This window comes from Gambusia affinis, linkage group LG05, assembly GCF_019740435.1.
Source record: "Gambusia affinis linkage group LG05, SWU_Gaff_1.0, whole genome shotgun sequence".
Taxonomy (NCBI): Eukaryota; Metazoa; Chordata; class Actinopteri; order Cyprinodontiformes; family Poeciliidae; genus Gambusia; species Gambusia affinis.
The window spans coordinates 14,426,026-14,440,915 of NC_057872.1; the positions used below are offsets into that span (position 1 = coordinate 14,426,026).

General features: G+C 37.7%; 1 protein-coding gene across 12 annotated transcripts in view; it reads left to right on the top strand.

Moving 5' to 3' along the window:
* The first annotated feature begins 1,232 nt into the window (after positions 1–1,232).
* Positions 1,233–14,890, top strand: part of LOC122831400 (titin-like) — a 41,280-nt gene continuing 27,622 nt past the window's right edge. For 2 of the 12 annotated variants that reach the window (XM_044117537.1, XM_044117543.1), the window contains exon 1: positions 7,025–7,200. In XM_044117537.1, coding sequence (XP_043973472.1) covers position 7,200 — 1 coding nt within the window. In that variant the 5' untranslated portion in view covers positions 7,025–7,199. The other 10 variants (XM_044117545.1, XM_044117547.1, XM_044117548.1 and 7 more) reach the window with 9 other exon arrangements.

Consider the following 14,890-nt stretch of genomic DNA (forward strand, 5'->3'; position numbering starts at 1 on the left):
ATAATGTAAAACTAAATAGGTAGTTTCTGCAGTTTCTGTCAGAACTATCAAAACACTTGAGTGAGCTTTTCTTATCTGATAATAGTAATAGAGTAATGGCTTTTGTTTGTGAAAACAACAATAAGTTTGGTCTTTCAGCTCTAAAAAGAAACAAATTAGAAATAATCTTTTTTCAGTTTATTATGCTGTAAAACTGTGGATTTCTTCTGATAATCTGTTGCTACTTGTTCAAGATTAGATAAGTTTCAAAACAGTTGTGAAGGGTAAACAAAACATGGCACATGATTTTAACTATTCAAAAAAACAAAAAAAAACAACAAGTGAAATATGAAAAGTGCGACATGCATATTTCAAGTTTTTACATTTTATGGCTGAAATGTTCTGCGTGTTTTAATTTTTAATTTTTCATGAGAATGATTTAGAAAACAAAAAAGGGAAAAGAGAAGCATGAAATCCTGTAGACAAATAACACTGAATGCCAGAGTTGCAGACATGTGACTTCTGCTGATTTGTAGCTTTACTCCGTTAGTTTCTCAGTTCTGCGTCTTTAACTGTTCTCGTGATGCATTAGGTTGTAGTCCATGATCTTTAGCAGTTGCATGTTCAGCCCCTTTTACTGTGATACCACTAAATAAAATCCAGAACAATTGGCTACTTAGAACTCAACTAATTTATAGAGAGAGAGCCCTTTTTGAGTTTCTAAGTTTGAATACAGTTGGTCTATGAAGGTGTCAAATATTTTCACTACTCTATTAAATAGTTTGATTAGTGTGAATAGTTTTGTAAGAATTCTGGTTAGGGCTTTAGAGAACTTTGGGATAGCTATTCCAAACAAAGCTTTCATCCAACTAAATGACATAGTTCCAAATAGCACGTTTTTGAAAACATGAAAAGGTCTTTAAAACATCTTGTTAAAGAACTAAACAGCGCCCTCATGTGGAAATAGGAATAAAGTTCGTAAGTATGTTTTTATCTGCAAACATGAGTTTATGTGCCTGTGGTCTTCGCAAGAATGACCTAACCTTAGGGTTAATTATTCACTGAAATTCACTGACATTAGTTTGCTAATTGTTGAGGCTGAATCACACGTCTGTTTGAATAAAGGTGCAGACTCACCTGACGTGTTAAACTTAATGAATGAATGAAGATTTTTAGAAGGACCATTTATCGGTATAGACCACTCAGTAACCTGAGCCATTTTTTAGGCAGAGCTTACACCTTCTGATCTGATCTCCACCCATCCCCAGCAAGTGCTTCGTCATTGCAGCTGCGTCACCGCCTCTCTCTCGGTCTCTGTCGCTCTCAGAGGAAACCTGATCGATTAGTTTCTGAGTTGACCCAAAGGCGAGCAGCAGGATTATGACATGGAATAAAGGTGGAGAGAGCTCACAGAGGAGCCACCTATCAGCTCAGGTATGACTTGTCTTCCGGGACGCCGCCGCCTGTGTTGTTATTGCACACGTTGTGTGCTGCAAGCTCCAGTTTTCTGGTTTCCACACGGCAGCAGTTCGTTTACAGTTCAGTCAGTGTAGCTTGTGCTATGGGATTATGTCAAACACAACCAGGTCAGGGGTATTTGTGGCGCCAGACTGTGGGGAAAATAAATAAGCAGGGGGTTTAGATTAAAGCTGCGCTTCAATGACATAATAATGACAAGAAATACACGATAAAGCTGGTTGGACTCTGATATATGGGCTCTAAATACATAGAAATCCAAACATAAAGAGCTGCAAGCCTGGAGGAATGAACTAAAACACACCGTTGATCTGAAGGCTAAAGCAGAAACTCAAATTCAAACTTTTTAATGAAATATATATATTTTTAAATCTGCTGTGATATTTCTGTAATGACATATTTTGAATAAATTTGTTCTTTTCCATTTAATCTGCATGTTTTAACTCAAATAAATTCTTGCTTTTCATGATCTGATGCACTGTTTTTCTGTGTCTCTGCTTCTTTGTGGTCTTCTCACTGGGGCTCCCAACACAATGTGTGATGACCTGCTGAAATACGTGAGTACCAAATATAAATCAGGTTTTAATAAGCTCTTGTGCTATTGTTGCTTATGTCGCAGTCTGATATTACATATAATCATATACCATTGCTTTAACTTGGGAATCTAAATATCATAAATATTTGTGTTAAACTTTCTTCAAGTGTTAAGCATTTCATTAGAATTTAAAGCTCTTTTTTAAAGTCATACATACTTGTTTTTAAATTGCATTTTTATTCCTGTAGCATACCTTAAATTGAGCAGTTGTTCACTACAATTAATGCCTTCTACTGAACTATGTTATATTTTCATTATACAAGGGAACACTACTTTATTTTCCTTTTGCCACTCTTTTTTTTTGCCAACTTTCAAGACCAATTTGAGCAAGATATCAAGCAAAAATTACAAGAAAAGCTTGGCGGTAAAATAATTTAACAGTTCCTGTCAACCAGCTGTAAGTTCAGCCGCCAGCTGAACCAGCTATGGGAGGGGTGCTGTGGCAGTGTCTCCCCGAGGCCTCTGAGCGCAAACACGTCTTTATCTATCAAGAACACATGTTCATAGAGTCCATTACACTTCACTGATAAAACATAGTTGACCTGATGTGGAATCCCCATCAGTTAATTCATGGTAAAGTATATCGTCAAGCTACAGTTGTCCGAGAATAACAGCAGTGTTTTACAAAAAGCAAGTTAAGCCCATAAATCCCAATATAGCTTTTATTTTTGTGCATGCAACTGCATTGGGAACACTTCACACATTATTCCAAAGCCAAGCAGAAGAAAATGGGTCAAATTTGTTATCATTCTAAAAGCAAATAAGGAAGAAGAGAAATGTTGGGAAGTTTTTTTGTAAACTCAAACACTTACTGTACCAACTAAAATATTCCCTGAAGGTTTAGTTTAAGATTTATTTGGTTATAGCCTGTTGGTGAGAAATGCATGAAGTCGAGCAGCATCACCTAAAAATAGATATTCCATCTCAGGATTATTGGTATATGCCTTATGAACAACATGGTCTTTCCTAAGCACAGGTTTTTGGATAGAGTAGGGTCCGCGGTTTGTGCTTGGCAGGAAATAATGAGATCTTGGTATTTGGAATCATGGTGCTCTTGAGATTTCCTCTGCAGCACAACTTCTTTGAATATTTAGATTTATTCCAAGTGATTCATAATCCTTGTTGAGAGATAGATCTCGTGATCTCATGTTTCACAATGTGGTTTGAATTCAGAGGGTAGGGCTCATTTGACTATCTACCGGTCAGACCTGAAAGAAAACACAAAGTAAAGAGTGGGTTGGTAAAAGCCCTATTGATGCATCAGTAATATAGCAAATATGTAGCATGTATTCTTGCTCTGTATGCCAGTTACACTGTACATAGTGTAGTGCTAATCTGTGGAGTATTGTTTAAGAATACCTTTTGAGTTCTTAGCAAACTGCATTGCAATGCAGCTAAGTTGTTTCAATGTCAAAACAATGAACGAAGAGTAGAAAGACATGAACACTGCATATTTTGGTTTTATTTATTACATATCATATCATCAACGTGGCATTTAGCACCATTGTTGCCTATTAAATGTTTTGACTTTTTTCTCTTATTCTTTAGGCACTTTGAAAAAGATGCAAACATTTGTGTTTTATTAAGCACTTATTGCCATGAGTTTGTCAGTTTTTGTTGATGCACTTATGTTGTTTTTGATTTAATTTTATCTGCTGTACAAAACTTTGGTTTATGTTTCTTTAGTCACTTCTTTCATCAATTTTTATTTAGTTGTTTCAGAAGTAGACTTTTGACTTCAGTTACATTTGAATTCAAATACCATCTAGTTTTTAATTCTTGTCTAGCTGCTGTATTTATTTTACCCACCAGATGACAGTGTGAACCAGTTTGGCCAGGACAGCAATAATCCTGCTGAACACAATTCAGCAAGCATTCAGTCAGTTGGCCTAGAATCTCTGCTAGAATTATTTGTGTACTACACTGCGAGCCTCGGGTCTTAGTAAAGTGTTTTAAACGGCATTTGAAATCCCAGATGAAAATTAATGTTTTTAGTGCATGCAAATTGCATTTTTTTTACCTGCAAAAATCTGAATTTTCAAAAGTGATATGTAATTTTCAAAATTTTCCTGTGCTTTAACTATATGAGCTTGAGAATTGCAGCTGATGGAAAAATGTATGCTTGCAAAAAATAAAAATAAAATAAAAATGTAGAGGCACAAACCATTCCCGATTCATAAATTTTTCATAACATAATGGTGCACTATGAATATTAATACACGGCTAGCCCTCTGTCTCGCTTGGTGTTCCTGAGAGCTCAGCACGAATAAAACCCCTGCAACCATGCCTCCCATACATGCAATGGGATTTTATATTTAAAGCTTGTTTGAAAGCTGGGCACGCTGTTTTACATAAGACTTGAAGACGTGGCAATGCAGTCGTGTGTGAGGGGATCTGTACCTAGATGCAGTTTTGATAGTCAAAGGGAGAGAGACGTACTGGGCGGAAGCACTGCCATGGGGTCGTTATGTAATCACTGAGTGGCCGTGCCAGGAGAGGGATAAAGATGTTCGAAACAAGCATAACCCCCAAGCACTCAGCTGGAGTAATGCACTGCACCATCATGTGTTTGTTTGAACAGCAGAGAACAAGGAGGCAGAGATGTTTGTGTCAGTGTTTTTTTTTGTTTTGTTTTTTTGGGTGTGTCCATAGTGTGAGTGTTTTGAGGACTGGGTCGTCTCACTGTCTGTGGTTCCAGGCTGTCACTGTCTCAGGGGACTGTGGGTCTGTAAAGTGCTGCTGCTGCTCTCCTCCCCTCTGCTTTCTGTCTCTGCTCCCTCTCCTGGGTCCAGCTAAACACCTGCTCCTTGCAGTATAGGCACAGGGATGGGCAGGGGTTTCCAAGCAACTAAAGGCTTCCTCTTTGTTTGTTTCACCTGGTTGCTCTTCAGATCCAAAAACTAAAGCAAAAGGAAGCAGATTCTACCAAAAAACATTTACAAAATACGCCTTCGTGTTTGCTGGCTTCCCCCATGTTTTTTTTTTTTTTTTTTTTTTTTTGTAAATGTTTAACATTGCTGTTTGGGAGGCTGTGTGTATAGTAAGTTTGCTCTGTGATCAAAGTCTAACAGATAACAATCAACATAGTTTCTCTTGGTTTGGTTTCCTTACTGTCATGTGAAGCCTGCTGTCAAGTTCACAGCCATAAGAGTTATTGGATTTATGGAATAACATTTAACCCGGTAAGATAATTCTTTTTCAATCAATTGCGACTGAGTATAATTGACAGAAGTTTGGCTATGTGAGACAAAAAAAAAAAAAAAGATGGTGCCGTGCCCCTTGTGGGTAAGAGAATAATAAACCCTCTTTTCTTCCACACCCCCTCTTACCCACTCTGCCTATAAGCCGTATGTCCCTAATGGGGTCAGGCAGATGGGTGGGGACCATGGCGGGCTTCATGAAGACAGCCAGTGTGTGTGTTTTATCAGGCACATGTGCTTGTTTTTGAGTTATGGTGTGTTGGCGTAACAGTTTTCCTGACAAATTTCAATTTCTTATTTCCTCATAACCTATACAATATTTCAGTTTCAGTACCCTTTATTGTGCTATGAAAAGTGATTTTGGTGGGTATTCAACCTTAGCCATTAAAATTCTTTATATTTTAAATAATCAAATTCATTAGTATTGCATTATCCAGTTTACATTCGAAAATATGTTAACATAACACTTTAATTGGAATTTAAGAGCATGCTGGTTCCATTCACCGCTTTTCCTGTCCATTATCAAGTAGAGTCCAGTCAATGCCAATGAATGGCGCATCCTAGCCATGCTGTCATTGAAATGTTAGAATAAATTTAATATATTTAGTATTATTCAAGTAACATTTAAACATTTTTATAATAATAAACTTTTAAAGGGGACATTTTACAGTTTGAGCTTATAGTTTCATTATAGATTATAGTTTGAGCTAGTTTGCATCTGTGTGTGCATGTGTATGATGATAAACTGCATATATAATTATATACTACATGGGGTTACGTTTAGCACTGTTTTCTGGGCAAATTGACTAGAGTTTCAGTCCACCTCATTGGCTGCACTCAATGAGGTGGACTGATTGAGTCCACCTCATTGAGGTATTTGAGTTTACCAAGAATAGAGTAAACTTTCAAATTTTGCCAAAGACTGTCATTTGTGTGGTGAAATTCAAAGTGGCAATTCCTTTGCTTTTCCAGTTCTGGAGAAAATTTGGAAAGTTGTCTGTATAGCCTCAAAATAAGCTGATGAGGCTGCCTGTTACAGAGTAATTTTAGTGTTTTAACACAAAGTTGTGCTAACTTCAAGCAGTCCCTTGTGAAAATGTCGACTGTTAACATCCACTTGTGTAGCAATTTTTGTCTTTGGTACAAAGGTGATTCATTTTAAATGGCTGGAAAAGTGCCTTAACTGACTATTTTTTTGTACTCTGTATGCTTATTAATTTTCTATAAACTCATAGCAATATGACACAGGTCCACTATTGGTAAGGGAACTATTTCTGATAACTGTAATTTACTTCTAAAAACCAAAATGATCACTTAAATTTTTTCACATGATCTTTAAGAGAAAATCCGTTGTTTTGACATTCAATTTATTCAACTTAGGAAACAATATCAACTAATTCCAACAGCTAAATTAAATAGTGTAGTTGGGTTTGGTTGGGTGCCTAGATTCATAAAATATTTAAATATGGAGGGAAAGAAATCCTCCTGCAGCTCCACCCCCCCCCCCCCCCCCCCCACACACACACACACCCCACCACCCCAGACCCCCTGCTTCTGGACATTGAACTCTGTTAATAATTGCTCTCTTTTGCTACTTTATGGCTACCGCGCAACACAGTCACAGACAATAAATGGATACACAAGTATTTCAAATAGCCCTTGAGAGTAGAGTATCGATTGCTTTTCTTTTCAAACTGGAATCCTGCAGCACCGAAGGACATTCACTGGCATATACAGGATTGCATGAAAGTTGTGCCCATCTTCTGTCTATAGCTGAGGCTGCTCTGGCTGAGCCAGACTCCGCCCCTTTACGAGCATCAGGACACCTTCAGCACAACAAAGCATGTGTCGCTGCGAAACATTGTTACTCCCCTGAACGTCAGGAATATATACCGGGAAATTATCGGATATTTTTGGGCCCTTTTTCTCTCCCTTGATGCTAAACTCAGAGTAGGTAAGCCCAATTTAAGGTGTAAGGTGGGTGCGTTTGAATGGGTGTTTGTTTTGTTGTACGTTCGGCGCCATTTTTTTTCGTAAACAGATTTTTTAAATACCCCGGCGCACGTTCGACCGACACAGCCCCGCTACTATGTTGCACTTTAATTCAGGAAAAAAAAAAAAAAAAAAAAAAGAACAAGTTGCGGAAAAACGATGCTCTTTATACTCTGTCACGACACATTCATATAAAAAATATTTAGGGCAATTAAAGTTATGTAACCTATTTCGTTCGGATATAGACCCCAGCAGCAGTCTTCTTGCAGCATCTTTAATTAAAAGTAGTCCCTCCTGGCGGAGGCAGCGGTGTTGTTTTTGTTTTTGCATGTGAGAGTTGTGTGTATAAAAATGAATGGACATGCCAGAAACACGAACATTTAAAGAGGACTCAGTTTGCTAACAGCATAAATGGTTAGTATTCACTTTTTAAATCCAGCTAAGCACATTGATGCATTTTCTGTTGATGCCTTTGGAACACCAATAACCCGCAAAACAAACAGAGCTATTTTTTACGTACGGTGTAAATACTTGGATTAAACAGCTGATGTTTGTTCTTTAAATTAATAATATTTAAGAATTATATTTATATACGATGAAGGAATTTGTGTTGTTAAGTTTAACTCTCACATATGACTAGCCTAGTTTATTCCTGGACATGAATTAGATGTGTTTGTCTTGTAAAATGCTTAAAGATGACAATAATCTGTAGAAATACATTATATGGAATTAATGCACTTGTAGGCTATTTGTGATGTGCATCCACAATGTTCAGAAGTTATTGGGGTTTTCCCCCCTCCCACTGATGCTTTGCATTTATTTTCTTTCTGCTTGACCTGCCTTGCTTTTGCCTCCCTGAGGAATGCAGGGGTTAAAAATACCCACCTCAGCTGAAAAAAAGGGCGGCAGTTTGTGAAGACTCTGTTGGTTTCTGTGAAGACTGTGTTGGTTTCTGTGAAGCCCTCCCTACATTTAACGCGCTCAACAGCATCTCATCCAATAAGCCTCATCTCCATCGATGATACGGCTGAATATATATAGTCAGATAATCTTTCGTGAGGAGCTGCAGATGTGACGCATGGGGGGATGAGCCACAGTTAATGCTGCAGGACTAGGAAGTTTTTTATTTATTTGGGTTTTTTTTGTAAGCAGAAGTAAACAGAACCTAAAAAGCCCTAGTGATGACGCCCTGGTAGGATCTCCTTTTGGTGACTGAGTGGTGGTGTAGGCACACAGGAAGCACCTGAAATGATGTTGAACAATGTTTTCGGCTCTGCTGTGACAGAGTGAGGTCATTAAGGTCCCAGAAGGGCTTGCTGGTGTAATCCTCTTTTGGGAGTTATGATGCATTCGTACAGTTAGGCATACTACTCTGTTCTGTGAGCAGATCCAAACAGGAAAGAAATCCACACCATTCCACATCATTCAGTACTGTTCTTCTTTCTGACTGAAAGATGTGAATTTAAGCTGGGCACCAAGTTCATAAGGCACCTTCCTTTGAGCTCTGCTTTTAAGATCTTTCACTAATGTTCAAATTTATTTATCTCTCTGCTATTAGCTGATTGCACTTTTGGCTGAGTTTGATGCTCAGAATGGCTTTTAAATTGCTTTCAGTGAAGCCACACTAAATCAATCATGCTGCTTCGTTCTTTTCCCATGCCGTTTCATGTTACAACATCCGGCTCACAGACCATCTGTGTGTATTGATCATTTTGAGACAAAGACCTGGGCAAAGATTTCTGTCTTCAGTTTACAGAAGATGTGTGCTGTGCATTATTACTCTTTGATCTTAAGTTTCTGTCTACATATTTTTGAAGTGATCTGGTTATTTTACCTCTGTACTAGTTTGTATTTTTGTAATTTTGGTTGTTTGACATGCAAAAAGGATCCTTTCTGGAAGGCTTATTTGTCTGAACCATTCTTCAGTTCAAAGCTTTCTTGGGGACAAGCCACACTAAGGTGTCAAAATATTTTCATTTTAATATGGATTCTCAATCAAAGGTCGACATGGCAATTGGCTGCCCCTCCCCTTCATGTTGCTGCACATTGTCGCTCAGTTGGTTGAAATAAAGCTACTACACTTTTTCCGAGCTTGCAAGATGAAAGCACCAAAAACACAGTCATGATCTGGAAACAAAAGATGCACCAGACATCACTCTTATTTGGGAAACACTGATTTAAAACTACCGTTGGCTGCAGACTGAGTATTGTTTTCTTTAAAAGAAATTAGATCATGTTATTCATCCATCTATCTATCCATTACCTGAAAATGATTGTCCTTGCAGAGTCACAAGGGAGACTGGTGATTATCTGCAGTGATTAATGTTAGACCATTTTTATTTAATACTTAGTGCTATTTCAACTGAAGGTTATTATGCAGTGTGAACATCATAGCAACCTTAGTTTGTTTAAGCACTTCATACCTTTTTGACAGCCGATGAATAAAGCAATAAAATAATTTTCAAGAAAATATGGTTTTATCATCTAGCTGGAGGCCACTTGCATATTTTTGTTTTATCAGTGGTGATAATCTCTCATAATTTAATGCACCAATTGGCTAAATTGTGGAACAGTCAACGGGAAAAGGAGCAGCAATGGCTCAAGGGATAGTGCATTGCCTGTAACCAGTGGATTGCCAGTTCAAATCCCAGTTCTGTCTGTCTCAGTCACTTTGCCGTTGTGTCCTTGGGCAAAGCACTTCACCCGCCTTCCCTCTTGGTACAGGTCAGATGGCCCAGCAGAGCCGATTGAATGGCAGCCTCTCTTCTGTTAGCCTGTCCCAGCTGTGGCTACAATATGCCACGCTGATGGTAATAAGCTGCATTGATCGGCAGGTTGATTACAAAGAAAAAAAAAATGATATTTGTTTTTGCTACTTCAAAATTAGTGTTCTTTTTTAAATTTTGGAATATAAATCTATCAACCTGGTGCATGTATATTGCCCAGCTGCAACTGAATATATGTACAGCATTAAAATGAACCTTTTCTTAAACGTGAAGAGGTCTAGTCATAATGTTGGTGGTCAAGGTTGGGTGTTGACAAAACATCCCATTAGTTTGCTGCAGAGTCCACCTTTATACACTGACCTGCATTCTGTTTACTAAGAGTGGCCTGAGGTTGACATCTTAGTGTTGAGTTACATTACTGCATATTTTTTCCCAGCCAGGTAGGTGGGGCTTCACGTAAAATAATGAATCAGCACAACATGTCACTATTTTCATGAATACACACACACTTGCAAAGGGAGACAAAAAGATTCAATAGAGACAGTGAGATGGATATTGCAGGCAGGTAGAAGAAGATAATCTCACTTGGTCACTTGAGGGCTGATTAACTCTAAACTCCTTCTAATTCCTTAAGCCTCCTGTCAGTATCCAGGAAACATGCTTTCTTTATGTTCACTTCTATGTACTATTTTATTGAGAACTCCTTTTAATATGTGGCCAGGTCATTTTAGGAATGAGTAGTATAAATGTGCAAAAGAAAATTAAATGGATCTGTTTCAGCTCTCTTAAAAATGAGGATGTAACTACTGTGTGAGCTCTTGCCTCTGGACACACATGTTTGCACATGTGCATATGCGTGTTATGTGAAGCAAGGCGTGAACAAAAATAGATATGAGCTGGGCCAACTAATGAGTCCCAGCATCTTGGGCACATGTCGCTATTTTTAAACTGTTGCCTCCTCCTCTCTCTGCAATCTCTTCCCCTCCTCCCCTTCGATTTTGATGCACAAGGTATAAACGAGACCTGAAGGGTATCAGTTTATGGTTTTGGTTCCATTATGCCAGACAAAATACCTCTGTTGGGTTTAAAAAAACATTACGTTTATTTGGGAATTAGTTTATTAACTGACAAAGTTAGCTACTTTTATTTTCAAACTTATATATTTTATCATATTGTACTTGCCATTATTTTATATTTAGATCTTTTTATTTTTGTTTTTATGTGTACTGTCTATAGTTTATGTTTTAGGTTTTTCATGTTTTTAAATACATTTTTATTGTTTTTATTTGATTTATCATTACATTATTACCATTCCACAATTACTTTTTTATACTTATTTCCATTAAAATAAAAAAAACAAACACGAAAAAAGAAATACAAAAAACTTTGGAAATTCTAGTATGTTTTTTTTGATGTTCCTCCATCTGTTTTTAAGCAAACCTCTTTGTGTTACACTGGTTTCTATTGAAATTGCTCTACAACTAAACTTTGATTGAGAATACAAATACCTAGATTTTATATAATTGAAAAAAAGAAACACCCAGTTAAAATGAAAAATAACCTAAAAATCAAATCACTGAGGATCTCTAGTCTTTGTGCTTGCATCTGATCAGCCTCTTTGTGAGCTCACTCTTGCTTGGAGGGTGGCCTACTTCATCTATAATTAATCTTATTACAGGCTCTAATTGTGTGTTATTGAGGTCCATCGTTTTTCTTCAAAAAATATGACACTTCATTACTATTCCTTCCTCTCCCATTAAAGTGCGGGCATTATTTGTCACATTACAAAAGATTGATGGTGTATTGGGAAACCCTGCGTCGTCACCGCTGTCTAAAGTCGGTCCTGACGTGGGTCGGCCCTGCTCAGCTGGCCGATGGCAGAGATGTTAGATGGGCTAACACAAAATGGAGGAGGCAGCAGACACAAGCTCAGCTGGTCCATTAGGAGCGTGTCTGTTTCCTGACACTCAGAATTGAGATGACGGAGCATTAAGACGCCCGCAGGAGGCCGTGGGCATCGATGCATAAAGGTGTTCGCGTCTGTGTGTGCGTGGTGACCCAGGGAACAGACCTATGGAGTGGTGGTGGTGGTGAGGGGTCCTTTTGGGGGAAGGGCAGAGTGGATTAGTAATAGAGTGCGGCACAGTTATTGGTCACTGGACACAGACAATGGGAGGGCTAAAGAGGATTTGGTCTGTTTGAGAGCACCCCTCCTCCTCCTGTCCTGGAGTATCAGTGGGAAGTATATGGTGTGGTGATCCGAGATGCACCATTTTGGGCGGCCCTGTACATCTGGAGGATCGACCATGTTTTCTACCTCCCACTCCTCTTCATAGGACATTTCAAAGAGACAAAAGCATTATTCACCAGTTATACAGTGGCGAGACACGATAATTGTCTGTCATATCAAAGCGAATCGATTGTTCAGTGGAGGCCCTGTAACTGATTAATATATATATATCACTCAACAGACACATTGGGTAGTTGCGTAATATCTGCAGTGCATGTTAGCCTGCTGGGAAATTTAATCAGCAAGTTTCTAAAAATATCAGGTCTGACTCATTTTTATGAATCTTCAAAACACATCAACCCTCTGCAGCTTATTGGTTCATAAAACTGTGATTCACTCAGAGAATCAATGAGACCGATTATTTGTGCTGTGGAAAAGTATTTATTTGACTCCATTACAGATATTTGATTTGTGTTTTTGTCAAATTTCAAATCCTACCAGATATAAATAACCAAAGTAAATGAAAAAAGCCTGTTTTTAATGAATTTAACTTATTGAGGGGAAACGTTTAGCAAAATGATCCTGGTCACATGAGAAAAAAAATTATACTTTTCCATGAATTACATATAACTAAACATACTTTTGGTGAAGCTGAGTTCAGTTTCATTGATTACACACAGGTTTGATCACTGCCAGATCTGTTCAACACATTAAATTATATAAATCAAATCTATCTGACAATATATTGTCCAAAATATCTCACTACAGTGAGAGCCATTACCTACTAATTAGGAGACAAAAAGTGAAAGGAGACACATCTAATGCTCTACAGGCTCCGCTTGCAGTTAATTCCAGTGTTTCACGATTCAGCATTTGAAAAGAGACAAAGGAATATTGTGATGATCCCAAGACTAGGAAACTGTTTTGTGGACTGAAGATAAAAAAGATGGGGGTTTTATATTTTGTGTTAGTTTTGATACTTAAGGTTTTGGAGAACTTGCTGTAACGGATAAAACAAAACCTTTCTTAAGAAGTCAGTTCCACTGTCAGTGTGTGACCTTAAGCTCAAACAAACCTTATCTATGCAGCAGAACAAGGATCCAAAGCCCACTAACAAGTCCAACGCTGAATATGTGGCCTAGCAAAGGTTGGAATTAAATTGGATTGAGATGTTGTGGCAAGACCTTAAACACACTGTTGACACTCTTAGTCCCTTTAATGGGGCCGATTTAAAAGAAAATTGCCATTAAGAGAAAGTTGAAATCCCTTTATAGTGATTGCGTAAGACAAATCTTCTCTTATTACAAATGCTTAGTGCTGCAAATGCTGGTATTACCAGGTAAGGGGGAATTACTTCTATTTAGCTTTTTCTCTTGATAAATAAAATCCTAGTCAAAAATGAGCTTTTTAGGTTTACTCACATTATTTCTGTAACATTAAAATAAGATTGATCTGAAACATCTAAATGTGAGATAAAAGCAAAAACAGAAGACATCTGCAATGGGCTGAAGACTTTTCCACAGCTCTGTATATCATTGTTTTGCCCTTCTATCATCTATATCCTTTGAATGCTTTGTTACTGTATACAGAGTATTTGTTTCCCTGATCAGAATGGGTGTGTTGCGATAGAAAGAGCCAGCCTGGCCTGCTGAAGATGAGACAGGCGGCGCTAATAGGCAGATCTTGAGCAGAATACCTTCTTTGTGTTTGGGCGATTTAATGAGTCCGTGATAGGCCATCAGAACTCCATGTTGGCTCAGTCTCCAACAAGGAGGCCTATTGTATGATGAGCTGATGGGTTGTGCCTGTGTCAGTGCTAGATTGTAAATTATGAGTCACAGTTTGCTTCATATTTGCTTGAAAAAAGGTCTGTAATGAAATTTGATGTAATTTATTTGAACAGCAGTGTAGATGACAGGAGACTAGAGTTTCTGGGTAAATGTAATTTAATAGCAACATATGTCTGGTGTGTAATGAATATATCTGCACATAGCACCGTGCATACACATTGGCACTCCTGGCAAGATGTGTATAGAGATTTAAAAAAAATAATTCATCTTCTGCTGTAAAATGAAATGAAACTGAAGTTTTTCCCACAGTTCTCATCTCTGTGAACTTTGGTGATTTTCTAGATGGACCATCCTTGTGTTGGTGTCAAGATAAACTTGAGTTTTATATCACACAGTTTCAGTTGTTATTGCTCTGACTTTTAAGAAAAGCAAGTTTAATAAAATCTATTTTCTTGTAGCCTTTTTATGACAGAAATATTTTTTAGAATTGTGTGCTTCTGGTTTTATTAGTCAAATTAAAAACACATATGGGTGCTAATAAATATCTTAGACTGATCGTCAACTGGCCCAACTGGAAATCAGAACCAAAATAAATTGAAATTGGGTCTAAAACAAGGTTTTATTCACTTAAATTGAATTCTAGAGAATGCTTGAGCATGACCATTAATATTTATATTCAGAACTATTTAACTACAAAGAAAAGTATTATTATGTGCCAGAATTTAAGCATCAGGGTAGAAAAAGTTTATTTTTTTTTTTTTTTTATGTACAAAACATAATCGGGGAGTAGTGACATGGCAATACGTAGGTGTGGAATGAAGGATCCCAATTGGGAAAAAGATGAATAGACGCAAAATCAGTTCAGTACCTTCCTGTTTTCAGACATTTATTTGTTTGTTGGT